The sequence below is a fragment of the Pongo pygmaeus genome, chromosome 1 (assembly GCF_028885625.2).
Source record: "Pongo pygmaeus isolate AG05252 chromosome 1, NHGRI_mPonPyg2-v2.0_pri, whole genome shotgun sequence".
NCBI classification, from domain to species: Eukaryota; Metazoa; Chordata; class Mammalia; order Primates; family Hominidae; genus Pongo; species Pongo pygmaeus.
This window is the reverse complement of record NC_072373.2, coordinates 229,446,983-229,466,655: the sequence shown is the minus strand read 5'-3', so window position 1 is coordinate 229,466,655 and position 19,673 is coordinate 229,446,983. Positions and strand designations below refer to the sequence as shown.

Genomic DNA, 19,673 nt, shown 5'->3' with positions numbered 1-19,673 from the left:
GGACTTTTCCGGTAGCGAAGCCCGCGCCTGTGGCAAGGCTTGCGAGCTGAATGCCTTCGCGTTAGACGCCCGCATTCCACCCCCTTGACCGCTGGGACCCCTAGTGGCGGGTGGGTGGAGCGCGCTCCATTTACCTGCTGGTTACCTCGTGAGGCGCCTCAGGTCTGTGCGTCTTGTAAAGGCCGATGTCGGAGTTTAAGTCTGAACCTTACCCAAAAACAGGGCAGGGAGAGCTCTTACGATGTGATTTTATTTTATTTATTTATGTATTTACTTTTGAGTCGGAGCCTTGCTCTGCCGCCCAGGTTGGAGTGTGGTGGCGTGGTCTCGGCTCACTGCAGCCTCCTCCCGGGTTCAAGGGATTTTCCTGCCTCAGCCTCCCGAGTAGCTGGAACCACAGGCCCCCGCCACCACGCCTGGCTAATTTTTATATTTTTGGTAGAGACGAGGTTTCGCCATATTGGCCAGCCTGGTCTCGAACTCCTGACCTCAAGTGATCCGCCCGCCTCTGCCTCCCACAGTGCTGGGATTACAGGCGTGAGCCACCGCGCCTGGCCTCCCTCAAGCTCTTAATGTTGCTTCCTGAGTTCTTGGTAACTGGGGAAATCTCCCTATTTTTTTTATTTTTATTTTTTTGAGACGGAGTCTCGCTCTGTCGCCCAGGATGGAGTGCAGTGGCGCAATCTTGGCTCACTGCAAGCCCCACCTCCTGGGTTCATGCCATTATCCTGCGAGCCTCAGCCTCTGGAGTAGCTGGGACTACAGGCGCCCACCACTACGCCTGGCTAATTTTTTGTGTTTTTAGTTGAGACTGGGTTTCACTGTGTTAGCCAGGATGGTCTTGATCACGTGACCTCGTGATCTGCCTCCTTTGGCCTCCCAAAATGCTGGAATTACAGGCGTGAGCCGCCGCACCTTTTTTTTTTTTTTTTTTTTTTGAGAAAAAGTCTCGCTGTGTCACCCAGGCTGGAGTGCAGTGGCACAATTTTGGGTAACTGCAGCCTCCGCCTCCTGGGTGCAAGTGATTCTCCTGCCTCAGCCTCCCAAGTAGCTGGGATTACAGGCGTGCGCCACCACACCTGGCTAACTTTTGTATTTTTAGTAGCGACAGGGTTTTGCCATGTTGGCCAGGCTGGTCTTGAACTCCTGACCTAAAGTGGTCTGCCCACCGGCCTCCCAAAGTGCTGGAATTATCGGCATGAGCCACCGTGCCCGGCCAAAAATCTCCATTTTACCCTTCCTTTGTGCAATCTGTGAGTACCCAAATACAGCCACTCATGTCAAACGCTAACAAAATCGACCCCGGAGGCCACAAGGAGGGGGCCGCCTCGCACTTGCACTTCTAATAGGAGCTGCCACAAAGGCCTTTCCCAGCCAGAACTTTGGGTTAAGCCACCTCTGTGAAGACCCTCTCTGCTAGCAACAGCCAGCCCCACCGCTGAACAAAGGCCACCACCGCAACAAGCTCCTGTAGCCACTGATCTTTGTGTCAGAACAGCTTACGTGGACTTCTTTCCGCCTGCAGAAGCTTGCCCTTGCCCCAGCCCCTCAGATGAGCCTGTGGACGGACCCTGGATTGCAATCCTTTGCTGTTTGCAAACAGCCTCTTGTTTTTGAGAATTGGTTTCTCTTGCTCATTTTAGGTTGCTAGAAACTAGTGTAGGCAGTAAGATGCCAACCTTGATCATTTCAGTAGCATGAACACCAGAGTTACACAAGGAAGAAAACAAAGCAGTCCATATTTAACATTTATTTTACTTTGCTGAGCAACAATCACAGACAGCTACTACCACGCCTGCTTAGTTTAGACAAAAATAACCAGGAGGCACCCACAGGATGAGTTACACAGTATCAACTTGTCACCATGGCAGAATTAAGTGACTCGCTAATTAACAGAACCGTTTGCTAGAAAGCACTAATCTAGTTATATAAATACTGTAATAGGTCACATACAAAACACTATGAACATTTTGTATGATGTACTTTTAGTTCTCCATAGTTTTGTTTGGTATAAAGGAAATATAATTTGGCTGTGACGTAGACTGTTGATGTGATTTTCAAGTTTTCCCGTATGGGGGAAGTTGCCCTGACTGGCCCTTTTCAAGGTGGAGCCTCCAACACCACGTTGGCAGGTTCAGACTCTGTGAACAGTCTAAATGAGCAAGTCAGCTGAATGCCACTTTCAGATGAAAATGAAATGAAAAACAACAACAAAGGACTGCCAGGTGGAAGTTTCCAACTGTGTTTTCGTTGAGTGAGGATCCAGCAGCCATCAAACTCAAACATAGGGGCCCGCAGGGAAACTGGAGGAAATACTTAAGCGACAGCAAAGCTGAAGGTTTCTGTGCTCTGAGGGATCTGAGAGTGGATGTCCCACTCCTGTATCCTCAGCCAGACAGAGAACTAGCCAGATTCATTAGGGAAGCTGGGATGCTCTCATTCTATAAAGTAAGGCCCCAGCAGGGCACGTACATACATTGGGAAAGAACCCCTTAGGACCATGTTGGTCAAAGGCAAGAGAGAGAATTCTATTTCCATCTGGAATGTCATTCTTGTTTACTTCTTCCAACAGGGAAATACTTCCAGGCCTTAGAAAGGACATCCTTTGGACACATGTAAAAAGCTATCTTGTTCGCCTGTTATTCCCACTGACCCGTCTGAGTGATCACCCAGGAGCGCGGTGGCAGCAAGCTGAGCTCACTGGATTTGGGACAAGGATTTTTAAAGGCAGCTACAAAGCGGAGCTCTATTTGCTGATGATAGTCTCTGTTCAGCTCTTTAAAATGACTGTGACTCACCATGGTAATTTTTCTCAAATTAAAGACACATTTTGGGTTGTGCAACAGTGTTCTCATCTCTCCAGGCAGGCGGATTATTTTAATGCTGTTATACAGGGAATTGGGACTCTCAGATTTTCTTTTTTAACCTTTTTATGCCATTCAGTAGGGGAAGTTTCCTTGAAAGTTAGAGAGCTGCAAATCTCTTAAGTATCAACGTAAGGAAGCAGATGACCCAATTCGGGAGGTGGTTCAACTGTTCTGTTGTTTACAAAGGCACAGACCACGACCATGGACACACCCAGTGGAAGTAACCACACCCGGTGCGTTTCTGGAAGCACATCTATGACAGTTCAACAAGAACTTACTATTCGAGAAAAGTATTACACAAAGTTATTTAAAAAAATATGTCTGTACAGTCATTAACATGGCCAAGCCAGGCCTTGGGTTTTGCCTCTTGGTGCCCGGCTGTGCCGGGAATGCCATGAAGACCAGTGGCTGGAAACTGACTTGGGCATGGAGAGGAGACTGAGGGAGATGGAGGGGACAGCACAACTGAGCAAGGGCACAGTGCTGGCCACCTCATGGGCTCCAGGCTCCTTCTGCCAGCATGAGGAAGAGGCCCCAGAGCAGCGTTACACAGGAAATCACCCTATTTGCTAATCCTTTGGAAAAACATTTGTTTCTGGTCCACAAACAGAAAATCGAAGCAGGATGGAAGCTCCTTGTGAGGGTGGAGGGGAGTACACCAGAGGATGTGCGGCTGGAAATTCCAAGGTGCTGAGAACCAGGCGCCTGCACCTCTCCTTATACCAGACCAGAATCTTCAAAGAGGCCAGTGGGAAGCCTGGCAGCCACATTCTCGATGGGGAGGTAGACAAGGCCACCCTGGGGGTTGTTTTCAAGCTGGTCCTCACAAATCAACAACCCCCCACCACCTCCAGGGCATTTTCTAATAGTGTTTGTTTTTGAGATGGCATCTTGCCCTGTTGCCAGGCTGGAGTGCAATGGCACAATCTTGGCTCACTGCAACCTCCACCTCCGGGGTTCAACCAATTCTCCTGCCTCAGCCTCCTGAGTAGCTGGGATTACAGGCACCCACCATCACACCCAGCTAATTTTTGTATTTTTACAAAATACAAGGTTTCATCATGTTGGCCAGGCTGGTCTCAAACTCCTGACCTTGTGATCCGCCAGCTGCAGCCTCCCAAAATGCTGGAATTAGAGGCGTAAGCCACCGCACCCGGTCTCCTATTAGTTTTTGAGGAAAGCAGAAAAAGAGAAATGGAAACGCGGGGAAAGTCACGTGACAAAACATCTTTGCAGAGCAGTGAGCACACACATGGCCTGTCCTCCAGACACAGGTCAGCTGTTTTATACAAGCAGCTGAAGCAGGTGTAGTAGTGCACGCCTATATTCCCAACACTATGGGAGGCTGAGTGGGAAGGACTGCTTGAGCTGAGGCGTTCAAGACCAGCCTGGGCAACAAAGTGAGAGCCCAGCTCAACAAAAAAATAGCCAGGCATGGTGGCACGTGCCTGTGTTTCCAGCCACATGGGAGGCTGAGGTGGGAGGATCACTTGCGCCCAGGAAGTCAAGGCTGCAGTGAGCCAAGATCATGCCACTGTACTCTGGCCTGGGTGACAGACAAAGCAAGACTGTCTCAAAAAAATAAAAAGATTACTTGTGGGTTAAAAAGCCTCATTTCGGTCCATGATCATGGCAGACTTTTTCAAGTAAGTAGAAGTTAATGAGTCAGAATTATTGCTCTGTTTCGGAACGATTTTATCTTCAGGAGGGGCTATTTTTGTATTTCCCAGGTGAGAAGCCAAATGGAAAACCAGTGAAGTGACCATGGGTGCCAAAGGCCTAAAGAGCAGGTAGGGAAATGAGACTCGGGACCACTGGAGCGCCACGCTGCCTCTGACAAGCCCTGGAGCTCTGGGTCTCAAAGGCTGGCTGACAATAGGCTGCACTGGGCATGGGAATCCGCCAGCTGCGAGATTGGGGGTAAAGAGCTCAGACACGGTCAGAAGCCTCTGCCTGACACACGGCTCCAGTAGCCTCCTCAGGCCTCCTGCGCCCTCGGGGGTGCGTGACACAGGAGGATGAGTTGAGCTGGCTGGTGGCCCCAGCGTGCAGTACTACTGTCCCTTGGGGAGAGTGGGACGGGGTGGGCGCCTGACACACACCACGCGCCCCAGAAACATTCAGTGTGGACGTTTCCTTTTTCAGCAAGAATGGCGCCCAGGTAAACGCCACGTAACCCAAACCATCAACACTGCAGCATCTTGCCCAAGGCTCACGTGGGGAACCGACAAGTGCTGGATGATGAGATTAGGAACAGTGGGCTCTGAGGGAGGACAGACAGGCTCACCCCATGGGGACCTCAGAACAGCCTGCCTGATACTCAGAGTCCAAAAAAGAAAAGGAATGTACACATCTCCTCCCAAGTTATACACGAGAGGTTTGTCGTCAACCTCAGGACTGGAAATCACCACAGGTAGGAGGGCAGGGTGCCCTGGGGTTGGGGGGAGCTCATGCAGCCCAGGGTGGGGAAAGGGTAGGGGGGCAGGGTACCCCCCGGGGGGAGGTGGGCAGGGGCTCACACAGCCCAGGGTGTGGAAGGTAACAGGTAGGGCACCCCGGAGTGGGGAGCTCACGCAGCCCAAGATGTGGAAAGTGATGGGCAGGGCACCCCCAGGTGGGGGGCTCACGCAGCCCAGGGTGTGGAAGGGATAGGAGGGCAGGGTGTGGAAGAGGTAGGGGGCCTTCCTCTGAACAGAAGCGACTGAACGGCCTCCGTGGTCATAGCCCTTGAGTGCCATGCAATGCTGCAGCTTGAGGCTTGCGATGCCTCTGGGATAGTCTGAGGATGCCCGCAGCCCTGGGTCAGGTGGGGAGAAGTTCTGAGTGCCCACTGTGGCAGCAGGAGACCCTTCCTTCCAGGGCCCTGTCCCCTCCCTTCGGCCCTGCTCTGTGGCCTCATGCCCAGGGCCAGTCTACAGCCAGTCCAGGGCCTCAGGTCCTTCGATGGCTGGTGTGGGAAGCTGAGGGTTCTCTTGGCTGTAGCAGGGAGCAGCTCTCGTTGGCACTGGACCGAGCTCTGACTCCCAGTGGACCCTGGGATGCCGCCCAGAGAGGAAGTGGGCACCCCCAGCATGGGAGCCTCAGAGGCTGTTTTCACATTACACGGGGATGGGCTCAGCTGACAGTCAGCTACTGGTCTGGTCTCTACTCCAGGAAGCTGATACCTGGAATCCCCAGTTTGAGTTTCTGCTGGTCTTCACCGACAAACCGAGAAAGCCGCAGGCAATGGCCAACTTAGCTCCCCATATCCTGCACGCCAGCAGGGCCATGGAGGAGGGTGTCCCTGCCCATTTCCGGGGGATGTAGTGTCACAAGGACAGCAGCGGCTGGCAGCTTCCTGCTTTCAGGGATGCTGCCTGGGGTCCTGTGGAAGCAGCGGCTCCACCGTGTCCTCTGGGGCCCGGCCACTGGCTGCAGCCAGGCTCTGCAGCGCCTCCTGCTGGTGTTGCCTGGCTTTGTTGTAGAGCAGGACCCCAACTGTCACCAGGGCTGTGCCGACGGCCGACAAGCTGGTGATCTTGTTGCCGAAAACGATTACGCTGAGCCAGATGGACAAGGCATGCTTCACAGTGCTGGCGACGCTGCAGAGACAATGGGAGGCAGCAAGGGCACTCAGGGTTATGGTCCCCTCGGCCCGTGGCCAGCAGCTTGGCTGAGCCTGGGTCTGGAGGCTGGCGTGGGGTTGGGGGACTCAGGGTCACGGTGACATCAGGTCTGCGGCCAGCAGCTCGGCTGACCCCGGGTCTGGAGGCCAGGATGGGGTGGGGGTGCTCAACGGGACCTGGGTGGTGGTGAGCTCAGCCCAGGGGTTTGGGAGCTTTCAGTGGGGCTTGCCTGCTCCCTCATCCCGTCTTTTTTGAGGAGTACTTTTCATTATTAAAAAAGGCAGAGGAGGAGAAACTTAAGGAACAGCCATGTCCTGTGATCTAGACGCAGGAATTCATGACATCTGCCTCATCAGCTTCATCCAATCGAGGTGGGTCTCACTATGTAGCCCAGGCTGGTCTTCAAATCCTGGGCTCAAGTGACCTTCCCACCTGGGCCTCCCACAGGGCTGGGATCATAGGCGTGAGTCACCACACCCAGATGAAATATTTTTAAGTAAATTACAGGTATCATGACATTTCACCCCTGAGTACTTCAGCCTGCTCTCTAAAGAACAAGAACATCACCGGGTGCAGCGGCTTAGCCTGGAATCCCAGCACTGTGGAGGCCGGGCACAGGGGCTCAGCCTGGAATCCCAGCACTGTGGGAGGCTGGGCACGGGGGCTCAGGCTTGTAACCCCAGCACTGTGGGAGGCTGGGCACAGGGGCTCACGCTTGTAACCCCAGCACTGTGGGAGGCCAGGAGTGGGGGCTCATGTCTGTAACCCCAGCACTGTGGGAGGCCGGGCATGGGGGCTCATGCTTGTAACCCCAGCACTGTGGGAGGCCGGGCGTGGGGGCTCATGTCTGTAACCCCAGCACTGTGGGAGGCCGGGCGTGGGGGCTCATGTCTGTAACCCCAGCACTGTGGGAGGCCAGGCGTGGGGGCTCATGCTTGTAACCCCAGCACTGTGGGAGGCTGGGCACGGGGGCTCATGTCTGTAACTCCAGTACTGTGGGAGGCCGGGTGCGGGGGCTCAGCCTGTTATCCCAGCACTGTGGAGGCCGGGTGCAGTGGCTCATGCCTGTAATCCCAGCACTGTGGGAGGCTGAGGCGGGCGGATCGCCTGAGGTCAGGAGTTTGAGACCAGCCTGGCCAACATGGTGAAACCCGTCTCTACTAAAAATACAAAATTAGCTGGGCGTGGAGGTGCATGCCTGTAGTCCCAGTTACTTGGGAGGCTGAGGTAGGAGAATCACCCGGGAGGCAGAGGTTGCAGTGAGCCAAGATCACACCACGGAAATCCAGCTCTGGGCGACAGAGCAAGACTCCGTTTCGGGAAAAATAAAATAAATAGGCCGGGTGCGGTGGCTCACGCCTGTAATCCCAGCACTTTGGGAGGCCAAGGCGGGCAGATCACAAGGTCAGGAGATCTGGCTAACACGGTGAAACCCCATCTCTACTAAAAAATACAAAAAAAATTAGCCGGGCGTGGTGGTGGGCGCCTGTAGTCCCAGCTACTCCGGAGGCTGAGGCAAGAGAATGGCATGAACCCGGGAGGTGGAGCTTGCAGTGAGCCGAGATGGCGCTACTGCACTCCAGCCTGGGAGACAGAGCAAGACTCCATCTCAAAAAATAAAATAAAATAAATAAATTGCAACTTCATTCAATCTGTCCAGTTACAGAAGTGGAAAGAAGCTGAAGGATCCTCCCCCGTTTCTAGAGCTGCGCTGCACGGCACAGGAACCAGTGGCCACAGGTGTCTGTTCAAGTTCAAACTGACGACAATCAGCTTGAATTCCGAATCTGGTTCTTGTTATATTCTCCACATTTCAAGTGCTCAGAAGCTGTATGTAGCCAGTGGCTCCTGCACTGAACAGCCCAAAAGAAACCATTCCATTCCTGCAGACAAGACCAGTTGAAGCACCCTGCTATTCTAGACAGAAAAGCACTCAATTTCAAAAACCTTCAAACGCAAAGATTTCTAGTGGAGATTTCCCTAAAAACTTATTTCACACAGTTTACGGTTTATCTTTTTTTTTTTTTTTTTTTTTTTTGAGAAGGAGCCTCGCTCCCATCCCCCAGGCTGGAGTGCAGTGGCGCGATCTCACTGTAACCTCCGGCTCCCGGGTTCAAGTGATTCTCCTGCCTCAGCCTCCCGCGTAGCTGGGATTACAGGTGCCCAGCATCACACCTGGCTAATTTTTGTATTTTTAGTAGAGATGGGGTTTCACCATGTTGGCCAGGCTGGTCTTGAACTCCTGACCTCAAGTGATCCACTTGCCTTGTCCTCCCAAGTGCTGGGATCACAGGCATGAGCCACTGGGCCCGGCCTATCATTTGCAGTTCAAACAGCATGGGTATAAAATAGCCTAGTAATTACAGTGCATAGCCACAGTCATCTCCGTGGAAGAGAATCACATGTGTCCCTTATAAAAATACCTAGATTTCTAGTCTCCTTTGTAAACAACCTGGACACACTCAACTCTTGGGAAGTCCCTCTGCTCACCTGAAAGTCACTGGGGAGATTTTCCCCATGAGGGCGTAGGCCGTGACGCTCTGAAGGTGGAACAGGACTCCGTCTGTCAGAAGCAGCAGCACCACGTCCTGGTTGTAGCTGAAGCTCTTCCCGCTCCTCCCGATCACTGGGACGTCCTATGTGGCAATCAAAAGGATACTCTATTGCTTTCCATTTTCCATTTACTAATCATCCACCAAAAACGCCCAGTGCCACTCCTGCTCAGAAACTGGGTAAAGCTGCTGCCACTGAGGACAGCCCTGAAAATGCCTCGAGGGGACAGCTGAACTGTGCACTCATCCATTTTCTGTTTTTTTCTGTTTTTATTTTTTGCACTAATTTTCACCATGAAGATGCAAATGGACAACTAGCACATGAAAGAGGCTGAACATCACCATCATCAGGAAAATGCAACAGAAAACCCAATGAGGGGCCACGCGTGGCCAGCCTGGCCAACATGGTGAAACCTCGTCTCTCCTAAAAACATAAAAACTAGCCAGGCGTGGTGGTGGGCGCCTGTAATCCCAGCTACTTCGGAGGCTGAGGCAGGACAATCACTTAAACCCAGGAGGCGGAGGCTGCAGTGAGCTGAGATCGCACCACTGCACCCCAGCTTGGGCAACAGAGTGAGATTTCATCTCCAAAAAAAAAAAATAATAATTAAACATAGAATTATTATATAATCCAGCACTTCCACTGCTGGGTATACACCCACAAGAACTGATGGCCTGGCCGGCAACCACAACTTCCTCGCAGGGAGAATGGCCAAGTCAGTCAGCCTTGACAGCTAATGGATTAAAATCCAGAAAACCACAATAAGAACTTGAAACTGCATCTCACACAGAGAACCCTCTGTGTGGGGGACTCTAGGGAAGTCTACAAATTGCATTTAGAAGGTCCGTGAACTCAACTGGGAAAAAACTGCATCTTTATCTTTACTAACCTTTACTTGAAACTCAGCATTTCATTCAATTATGAATGTTGAGAATAAACTATAATAATACTACAACTAGGCCGGGTGCAGTGGCTCACGCCTGTAATCCCAGCACTTTGGGAGGCCAAGGTGGGTGGATCACCTGGGGTTGGGAGTTCGAGACCAGCCTGACCAACATGGTGAAACCCTGTCTCTACTAAAACTACAAAAAATTAGCCGGGCGTGGTGGCGGGTGCCTGTAGTCCCAGCTACTCAGGAGGCTGAGGCAGGAGAATGGCATCAACCCAGGAGGCGGAGCTTGCAGTGAGCCGAGATCGCGCCATTGCACTCCAGCCTGGGTGACAGAGTGAGACTCTGTCTCAAAAAAAAAAAAAAAAAATTGGCTGCATTTGGTGGCGCACAGCTGTAATCCCAGCACTTTGGGAGGCTGAGGTGGGCAGATCACTTGAGGTCAGGAGTTCAAGACCAGCCTGCAGTGAGCCCAGATCGCGGCACTGCAACATGGGCAACACATTGAAACCCCGTCTCTACTAAAAATACAAAAATTAGCCAGAGTGGTGGCACACACCTGTAATCCCAACTACTCGGGAGGCTGAGGCAGGAGAATCACTTGAACCCGGGAGGTGGAGGCTGTGGTGAGCCAAGATCGCCCCACTGCGCTCCAGCCTGGGTGACAGAGCAAGACTCTGTTTCAAAAAATATAAATAAATAAATAAATAAATAAATAATTAAGCCAGGTGTGGCACATGCCTGTCGTCCCAGCTATTTGGGAGGCTGAGGCAGGGGAATCACTGGAGCCTGGAAGGCTGTGGCTGCAGGGAGTTATGATGCTGCAGTGGTCTGCAGCCTCGGTGACACAGCACAACCAGTCTCAAAAAATACAAAGGAAAGAAACTCTGACACATGCAACAACACGTGTAAACCTCAGAACACCAAAAACACTGCGCTGTGTGAAATAAGCAGACACAGAAGGACAGATGTGATGTGATTCCACTTGTATGAGGTCCTCAGAGTCATCAAATTCAGAGACAGAAAGTGGAATGGGGGTGCCAGGGCTGGAGGATAAGAATGGGGAGTATGAGAGTGCAGAGGTTCCGTTTTGCAAAATGAACAGGGTTCTGGAGATGGGTGATGGTGATGGCCACGCAGCTTTACACTTAAAAATAGTTAAAATGGCGGCCAGGTGCAGTGGCTTATGCCTGTAACCCCAGCACTTTGGGAGGCCGAGGCGGGTGGATCACAAGGTCAGGGGTTCAAGACCAGCCTGGGCAACATGGTGAAACCCCGTCTCTACTAAAAATGCAAAAAATTGGCTGGGCACGGTGGCTCATGCCTGTAATCCCAGCACTTTGGGAGGCCGAGGCGGACGGATCGCTTGAGGTCAGGAGTTTGAAACCAGCCTGGCCAACATGGTGAAACCCCATCTCTACTACCCGGAGGCGGAGATTGCAGTGAGCCCAGATCACGCCACTGTACTTCAGCCTGGGCAACAAGAGACAGACTTCATCTCAAAAAAAAAAAAAAAAAATTATCTGGGTGTGGTGGCATGCACCTGTAACCCCAGCTACTTGGGAAGCTGAGGCAGGAGAATAACTTGAGCCTGGCAGGCAGACTTTGCAGTGAGCAGAGATCACGCCATTGCACTCCAGCCTGGGATACAGAACGAGACTCCTTATCAAAAAAAAAAAAAGTTTTTCTAATAAAAAAAAGAAATTAAGCTAACCTAAAAGTCCTCTCAAGTTGAATGATGAAGAATCAAAACAAAATAAATGAACAATAAACAAAATAAAAGTCTTCACACAAAAATCTGAGCTGCAAACCCCGAGTGGCTCCCAGGGCAACTCAGCTAAGTAGGACCCGCAGCGGAGCTGGGCCCGACCAGCCAGCACACGGCCTGGAAACGTAAGTCATTCTGCTCCTGAATCACCGGAGAAGGCAGCCGGGCAAGTAAGGACGGGATGCCTGTGTCTGAAACCCACCGTGAAGAAGACCCGGGCCGGGACGAGCATGGCCACCGCGGCAGCACTTGTGTAGAACTGCAGTTCCGGGGCCCTGTGGGTGACAGAACACGCTGGGCCCCCCCCGTGTCGGGAGAGGACGAGTTCACACGCAGCTCCCTCACAGCAAGAACACCCAGGCACCCTAGCCCAGAAGACGTTCATTCTCTCTAGGCAGGACTAGGGCTGCTGCAGCTTCCCAGAAATGAAAATGCAAACGCACACCAGGCTGGCTGAGGGGCTCAAGGGAGCAGCTGAGAAACAGGCGGGTCCCTCCCGAACTTAGACAGGGTACTTGTAAAGGCCACCCAAGCCAGACAAGAAGGGAGTCAGGTCTGTGGGGTGTTCTGACTCTTACAGTGGGCAGAAAGTCCTCTTCGTCTTATGACTTGGAGATTTCACTGACGAATAATACTTACGAGAACCTGTATTTGTCCCCGCTGAGAAGCTTTTTTGAAAAAACATTTTGCAAACTAGAATAAAGAAAAGAGGTTATGCATCAATACTAGTCCTCGGCACGGAATATCAGGGGGAGAAGGTGTCTGCGCTCACACGGAGCGATGGCGACAATGACCAGACCTCAGTGGTGCCCGCCACCACGCCTGGTTATTTTGTATTTTTAGTAGAGATGGGGTTTCACCATGTTGGCCAGGCTGGTCTCCAACTCCTGACCTCAAGTGATCCACCTGCCTCAGCCTCCCAAAGTGCTGGGATTACAGGTGTGAGCCACCGTGCCCAACAGATTTTTTTTTTTTTTGAGATAGAGTCTCTCTCTGTCACTCAGGCTGGAGTGTGGTGGTGCAATCTCGGCTCACTGCAAGATCCGCCTCCCAGGTTCATGCCATTCTCTTGCCTCAGCCTCCCAAGTAGCTGGGACTACAGGCGTCTGCCACCACGCCCGACTAATTTTTTGTATTTTTAGTAGAGATGGGGTTTTGCCATGTTAGCCAGGATGGTCTTGATCTCCTGACCTTGTGATCCACCCGCCTCGGCCTCCCAAAGTGCTGGGATTACAGGTGTGAGCCACTGCGCCCAACATATTTTTATTTTACTTCTATATTCTTCAAAATCTCACCACAAACCTGTTTTGCTTATTAGTAATAATGATAAACTCTCAGACACCAGTGGTGGTGTCTTTTCCTTTCTTTCCTCAAAAGCAGGAAAAGCCTAGAAGCCGGTCATTCTCAAAGGGCAGGTTTTGCCAGGGCTGGAGTGTGGCCATTAACAGCACGGCAGGGATGCGGACGCCCAATTCTGGGTGAATCTGAACAGCCCTCGAAGTGCAGCATCCACCGCTCTTCTCTACCAAGTGACAAAGACATGAATAACAGGGCCCTCTCCACTGGGACCCTGCCACGCGCTGCCCTCGCTGTGGGAGTCAGCCTCTCATCCTTTCTGCCATCGTGACACCAGGACACAGACGGCCACCAAGGAAGCAGAGGATCTGCCTGACCTGGAGGCCGTGCAGCTCCCAAACAGGCAGAACCTGCCGCTGGGGGACTGTCCCTGCTCTGGCAGCTGCATGAAGACACACCGAGTGAGACACACTGCTGAGCGTATGCTGCGCTTTTCAGCATGTATCAGCTAACCGTGTCTCCATGGTTAGCATTTTAAGTATCAAGACTGTCCATCCTGAAATTTCGGCTTGTTTTTGAGAAACTTACCTTACGGGGATACCTGTTGTTTTGCTCTTTAGGAAAGGGCAGCATTGGACGCACCTGCTTTGGCTCACGGGAGGAATTCTCAGCTCACCTGAGAATCCGCACGCCCAGCTGCAGGCGAGCGAGCACCGGGTCTCGTCCCCCTCACGCCCACCTTCTCTGTGACTCACCAGTCCATGATGTTGGTGGACAGTGCGGCCGAGAACCCCAGGACGTTGAAGCTGATCTCGGTGGCCGTGCACAGCGCCAGCCCGCCCATGACTGGGATGAGGGAGAGGTTGACCAGCAGCCCTGGCAAGAGGACAGCCCCTGTGAGTGGCTGACCTGCCGGGCGGAAGCTCCCTCCTGAGGGCCAGGCTGTTTCTATCCCCTCTTATGAAAGGAACGGACGCTTCCTTCAATTCAAAAACAATACTTGTCAGTTTCTTCACATTGTGAGATAAAGCAAATCAAAGTCCATGTCTGCGAACAAGTCCCGTCCCCACGGCAAAGGTGGCGCCTTTCACTCTGCATGAGATGCGTCCCCCAGAGGCTGAGCCCCAGCCATGGGCGGGCGAGCCACAGAAACCTTCCTGATTCTGTGAACGCTCCTGTGAAACGGTGAGTGTGAAGGAGATGGTGCCCAGGGAACTGCAGAGAAAGAGGCCCTGTGGGCCGGGAGGGGGATGCCCACATTGAGTTTATGCTTTTCTGTTTCCTTCTGAAATGTAACGAAACACTTTTACGTGAAGGATTTTTAAAAAATCTACGGAACACGGCTCCCACCTGTAATCCCAGCACTTTGGGAGGCTGAGGCAGGAGGATCACTTGAGCCCAGGGGTTCAAGAACAGGGCTGAGCAATGGTGAGAACCCACCTCTACAAACAATACAAAAATGAGCTGGGTGTGGTGGCACACGCCTGTGGTCCCAGCTACTGGGGAGGCTGAGGTGGGAGGATCACCTGCGCGGGGGAGGCCGAGGCTGCAGTGAGCTGGGATCACGCCATTGCGCTCCAGCCTGGATGACAGAGTGAGACCTTGTCTCAAAAGAAAAAGAAACCTGAGACAAGTTAACGTGGGAAACCCACAGATGCGGCCCAGCTGAGACCCTGGCGTAGCAGAGGGACCTGAGTCCATGTGGGGAGGCTCCAGCCAGAGGGGCATCCTCTTGTTTGCCATCACTTGGTCTCGTCCTCTGCTGGAAACTGGTTGAATCACGGACAACATTTATGAAAATTGTACAGAAAACTGGAGACTGTGAATGCCGTTTCACCCTTCAAGGAGGACTTGCTGCTGCTGCTGAGATGCAGCTGGGGTGTCATAGACGCCTTTATCCAGCACCAGATTCCTATCTCCGCTGGAGGTCTGGAGTCTGGGGGTCCCCATGGTGGGGCACCCATTCCATCTCGTGCCCCTCCAGCCCCAGGAGACTGCTCTGCTCAGAAACCATCAGCAAATGCACCGGGGAGGGTGGTGCCTTAAGACAGGGCCACTTCTCTGGGCTGCCAGAGGCTCCGGAAGCTGGGTGCCTCAGGCCCTGGCAGCTCCGTCACTCTCCAATGCCTCCCCCACAGACTTCTTTTTGCTAAATGGTATCAAGATTTTTTCATTGTTGTCAGCAAGAGAGTTGGTTTTCTAACATCTCATCTGCCATGGCTGCAGGTCACATCGATGTTTTAAACTTGCTGGAAATAAACGGCTCCTTCCTTGCATGGCTCGATGCGCAAGAAGGTTCCTCTGTGTCATTTTGTTTACGATTTTTAGGATTGCTTTTTAAAGCCGGACACGGCGGCTGATGGCTGTAATCCCACCACTTTAGGAGGCCGAGGCAGGAGGATCACTTGAAGTAAGTTCAGGACCAGCATGGGCAACATAGCGAGACCCCATCTCTATAAAAAACACGAAAATGAGGCCGGGGGTGCTCATACACGCACTGAGGGTTGGCCCTGCTGTTCTCAGCTTCTCAGGTTCTTCTGGAGCTGGAGATGAACTCGGACCTCAAGGCTCAGCTCAGGGAGCTGATTATTACAGCAGCCAGGGAAACTGAAGTTGGTGGTGGTCAGAAAGTTATCACGGGCAAGTGCAGCAGCTCACGCCTGGAATCCCAGCACTGTGGGAGGCTGAGGCAGGCAGATCACGAGGTCAGGAGCTCGAGACCTGCGTGGCCAACACGGTGAAACCCCGTCTCTACTAAAAATACAAAAATTAGCTGGGTGTGGTGGCACGTGCTTGTAATCCCAGCTACTCCAGAGGCTGAAGCAGGAGAATCGCTTGAACCCGGAAGGCAGAGGCTGCAGTGAGCCAAGATCACACCACTGCACTCCAGCCTGGGCAACAGAGCGAGACTCCATCTCAAAAAAAAGAGGGCTGGCTGTGGTGACTAACACCTGTAATCCCAGCACTTTGGTAGGCTGAGGCGGACGGATCAACGAGGTCAGGAGATCGAGACCATCCTGGCTAACATGGTGAAACCCAGTCTCTGCTAAAAATACAAAAAATCAGCCGGACGTGGTGGTGGGCGCCTGTAGTCCCAGCTACTCAGGAGGCTGAAGCAGGAGAATGACGAGAACCCGGGAGATGGAGCTTGCAGTGAGCCAAGATCACGCCACTGCACTCCAGCTCAGGTGAGAGCGAGACTCCGTCTCAAAAAAAAAAGAAAAAAAAAGGAAGTTATCATAATCTTTGTTCCTGTTCTGCCACTGAAATCATTCCAGAACATCCAAGTCTGGCTAGTACGTGAATTGGAGAAAAAGTTCACTGGTAAGTATGTTGTCTTATTGCTTAGAGGAAAATTCTGCCTAAACCAACTCAAAAAAGGTGTACAAAAAATAAGCAAAAGCGTCCCAGGATCCACGCTCTGATAGCTGCGCACGTCGCAATCCTCGAGGACTCGGTCTTCCCAGGTGAAACTGTGGGCAGGAGAATCCGCGTGAAATGGACACAGCAGCTCACAAGGGTTCATTCGGACAAAGCCCAGCAGAACAACGTGGAACGCAAGGTCCAAACGTTTTCTGGTATCGATAAGAAGCTCACAGCCAAGGCTGTTAATTCTGAATCCCCAGAGTTCCAAGTTTCAATTGTTAAGAAAAATGACTAATGTATATTCACGGTGAAAAAACAAAAAAACACACAAAATACAAAAATTAGCCGGGCATGGTGGCACATGCCTGAGGTCCCAGCTACCCAACAGGCTGAGGTGGGAGGATCGCCTAAGCCTGGGCGGCCGAGGTTGCAGTGAGTCGTGACCTCGCCACTGCACTGCAGCTTGGGCGACAGAGCAAGACCCTGTCTCAAAAACATAAACAAAAACAAAAACGGAGTTGACTTTTAGGCTTTGATTTTGTTATAATCACCTAAACGTGTGTGCGGGTCTCAAGTGCACGTGGGGCAAGCCCAACCCCACCCTGGACCCTCGGCCTCCTCCCGTCCCCAAAGGCAGACAGACACTTCCCTCGGCCTTAAGATCTTGTCGTTTCTTAAATAAGCGAACATGTGTGCACCCCCCCACTCCGTGCAAGATGCCGCGCTCTGTGGGCGCCTCTGCCCCTCGCTGGTTTTCATGCAGCCACACTGGGTATGCGACATGGGGCCGATGTGTTGCTGGAAATTGCCGGTGAGTCATTAAGAGGTGGGAGAGGCAGGAGCCTGGGTTGCAGCTGAGGTCAGGGGCTGGGGCCCAGGAGAGGCCTGTGGTGGCGGGTGCTGGGGAGGCTGTGGGGTGCTGGCACAGGCGGGCCCACGGACCAGGAGCCACGGCCGCGAGTGTGGTGCTGGCCAAAGGTGGCCCCCGCCCGTCCTCTTCGGATGAGTGATTGGCACCTGCAGTAATCTTGCTTGCCAGGAATCTGCCCAGTCCCCACCTGTCTCCCCACCCAGTTAGGGTCACGAGGCACAAACCTGCCCTGAACTCCGCATGCCAGTGTGAGAACACCTGGCAGACGCCAGGCTCCAAGACACGTGCGCACACGTGACCGTGGGGAAAACGTTTCAGGGGAGAAGTGAAGGCACTGCCAGTGTGGGCACCGCTCTGAGTGGTCCTCGCGGCAGAGCCCCATGGGAGGCGGCAGAGACGGGCACCACGGATGGAGACCCCGGATGGTGGGATGCAGGCGGTGGGGCGGGGCCCGGGGGCCTCACCTGTGTACTCCCCCAGAATCATCCGAGACATGATCACCGTGAAGATGGGGGCGGAGCTCTTCACCGTCTCAGCAAACGAAACCGCCACATTTTTCAGGCTGACCAAACCCAAAACCACAGTTGCAAACCTAAAAATGAGCCAAAAGCACCATCACCTTAGAACGAGTCTGTCTGCCTGCACCCACCGGGCAGGCTCTCCAAGGGGCTCGCCCGGTCGGTGGGCACGTCGGCCCCTCTCCACCGACCTCCTCATCACCAACATGGTGCCTGGACCCACTTCTGTGACGCTTTAGGTCGAGCCCCCAGGACATGGCACTGCGTCCAATGTGAAGTGACTTCTGCCACCCCTTGAAAACGCCCCAGAGACAAGGAGGCACCCTGTCCTGAGACCACCAGCCCGGAAAGAAGCTGACTGAACACACGTGGCAGTGAGAGCCACGAAGCCACATTCATTTGGTGTCCTGAAATCTGGACAGCCCTGGCGCTTTTAGAAAGTCTGCACTGAAAACTCACCAGCCAGCAGAGTCCCCGCTCTAGTAACGAGAGAGGGACTTTACATTTAAAAAAAAAGAGACACTCAACCAAAACCAGGAGATTCTTTACCTCATCAGACCCACAAACAGCATCGTCATAAGGAAGTTGGGTGGGTAGGAAAGCCGGGCCTTGTGCTGATATAAACAGCAAGGAACGAGGGTTTTCACACACCCGATAACCGTGGTGGACAGCATCTGCACCGCGCCTGCGGGAGGGAGGGGGCCAAAGACAAGAGGGAGAATCACCCCTCCCGCGCCTGCAGCGGGCTCCACCCCCAGGCTCCCATCCTGACCTGGACTCCCCGGGCCCTCCCGGGTGGTTGCTGGCTGCTCCCTGTGGGGTGGCAGGCGGCCGGCTTCCACCCTGCCCGAGCCGTCGCCTACCTAGCATGCTGGGCTCGCCTCCCAGCAGGGACAGGATGTACTTGTTGAGGAAGAGCGTGCAGAAGCTGAAGAAGAACCACAGCGTGAGGTAGAGCAGCGCCCGCGAGCTCCACACACCCAAGTCTGACTCGATGACCGTGGTCTCCGTGATGGTGACGGTCAGTACGTTCTCATCTGCGCCGCCGTCGCTCTTGGCAAAAACAATCTTCTCACTTCGGTGACCAAACAGAGAGCCCCAGCTGAGAGGCGACCTGCCTTTCGGCTTCTCTTCAGAGCCAGGAACGAGCTCTTCCAGTGCCGGGGTTTTCACCGAGGACGACATGCTGAAGCCACAGCCACGAACAATTTTACCTCCAGGCTGGGCAGCATGTGTCACCGTGACCACCCGGGGGTGGGGCCGCAGCAGGGACTCCGGGCGCCAGGAACGAGGCCACCAGGGCCTCTCCCAGGCAAAGCGCAGAAGCAGACGCTAAAACATTAAGAAAAGGAAACACATCACCCGTTTTGAACATTTCATGTCCTCAAAGGTTTCAACCACCAATTTAAAATCACTTTGAAAATGCAATTGGGCTGGGCGCGGTGGCTCACACCTGTAATCCCAGCACTTTGGGAGGCCGAGGCGGGTGGATCACCTGCAGTCAGGAGTTCGAGACCAGCCTGGCCAACATGACGAAACCCCGTCTCTACTAAAAATATAAAAACTAGCAGGGCATGGTGGCGGGCGCCTGTAATCCCAGCTACTTGGGAGACTGAGGCAGGAGAATTGCTTGAACCCAGGAGACGGAGGTTGCAGTGAGCCGACATGATACCACTTGCACTCCAGCCTCAGCAACAGAGTGAGACTGTCTCAAGAAAAAAAAAAAAAAAAGAAAATGCAATCGTTCACTGTCCAAAGATTTTTAGCAATTGAATTCCGTTTTTCTCTGCGCGTGTTGGCGGATCCTTGCTCTTGAGACGGTCTCCTGGCACACTTGACTGTTGTCCTGGCAGACCTGGGGCTGTGGGTCCTTCACGCCCTGCCTGGCAGCTGCACCTTCTTGATGGGCTTTGTGGCTGCCGTTGCCGGGTGCCCCAGGA

At 53.1% G+C, this 19,673-nt stretch overlaps 1 protein-coding gene and 1 pseudogene across 12 annotated transcripts in view; both read right to left on the bottom strand.

Moving 5' to 3' along the window:
• Positions 1-1,735: 1,735 nt before the first annotated feature.
• LOC129010489 (uncharacterized) lies at positions 1,736-4,397 on the bottom strand (annotated as a pseudogene).
• Positions 1,736-19,673, bottom strand: part of SLC35E2B (solute carrier family 35 member E2B) — a 38,997-nt gene continuing 21,059 nt past the window's right edge. For 5 of the 12 annotated variants that reach the window (XM_063660710.1, XM_054444710.1, XM_063660700.1 and 2 more), the window contains 9 exons: positions 18,597-19,065; positions 18,283-18,418; positions 17,680-17,807; positions 13,734-13,854; positions 12,322-12,375; positions 11,885-11,957; positions 10,474-10,591; positions 8,963-9,108; positions 1,736-6,448 (listed from right to left, as the gene is read on the bottom strand). In XM_063660710.1, coding sequence (XP_063516780.1) covers positions 6,176-6,448; positions 8,963-9,108; positions 10,474-10,591; positions 11,885-11,957; positions 12,322-12,375; positions 13,734-13,854; positions 17,680-17,807; positions 18,283-18,418; positions 18,597-18,918 — 1,371 coding nt within the window. In that variant the 5' untranslated portion in view covers positions 18,919-19,065 and the 3' untranslated portion in view covers positions 1,736-6,175. Of the gene's footprint in view, positions 6,449-8,962; positions 9,109-10,473; positions 10,592-11,884; positions 11,958-12,321; positions 12,376-13,733; positions 13,855-17,679; positions 17,808-18,282; positions 18,419-18,505; positions 19,066-19,673 lie in introns of those variants that run through there. The other 7 variants (XM_063660715.1, XM_063660722.1, XM_063660711.1 and 4 more) reach the window with 3 other exon arrangements.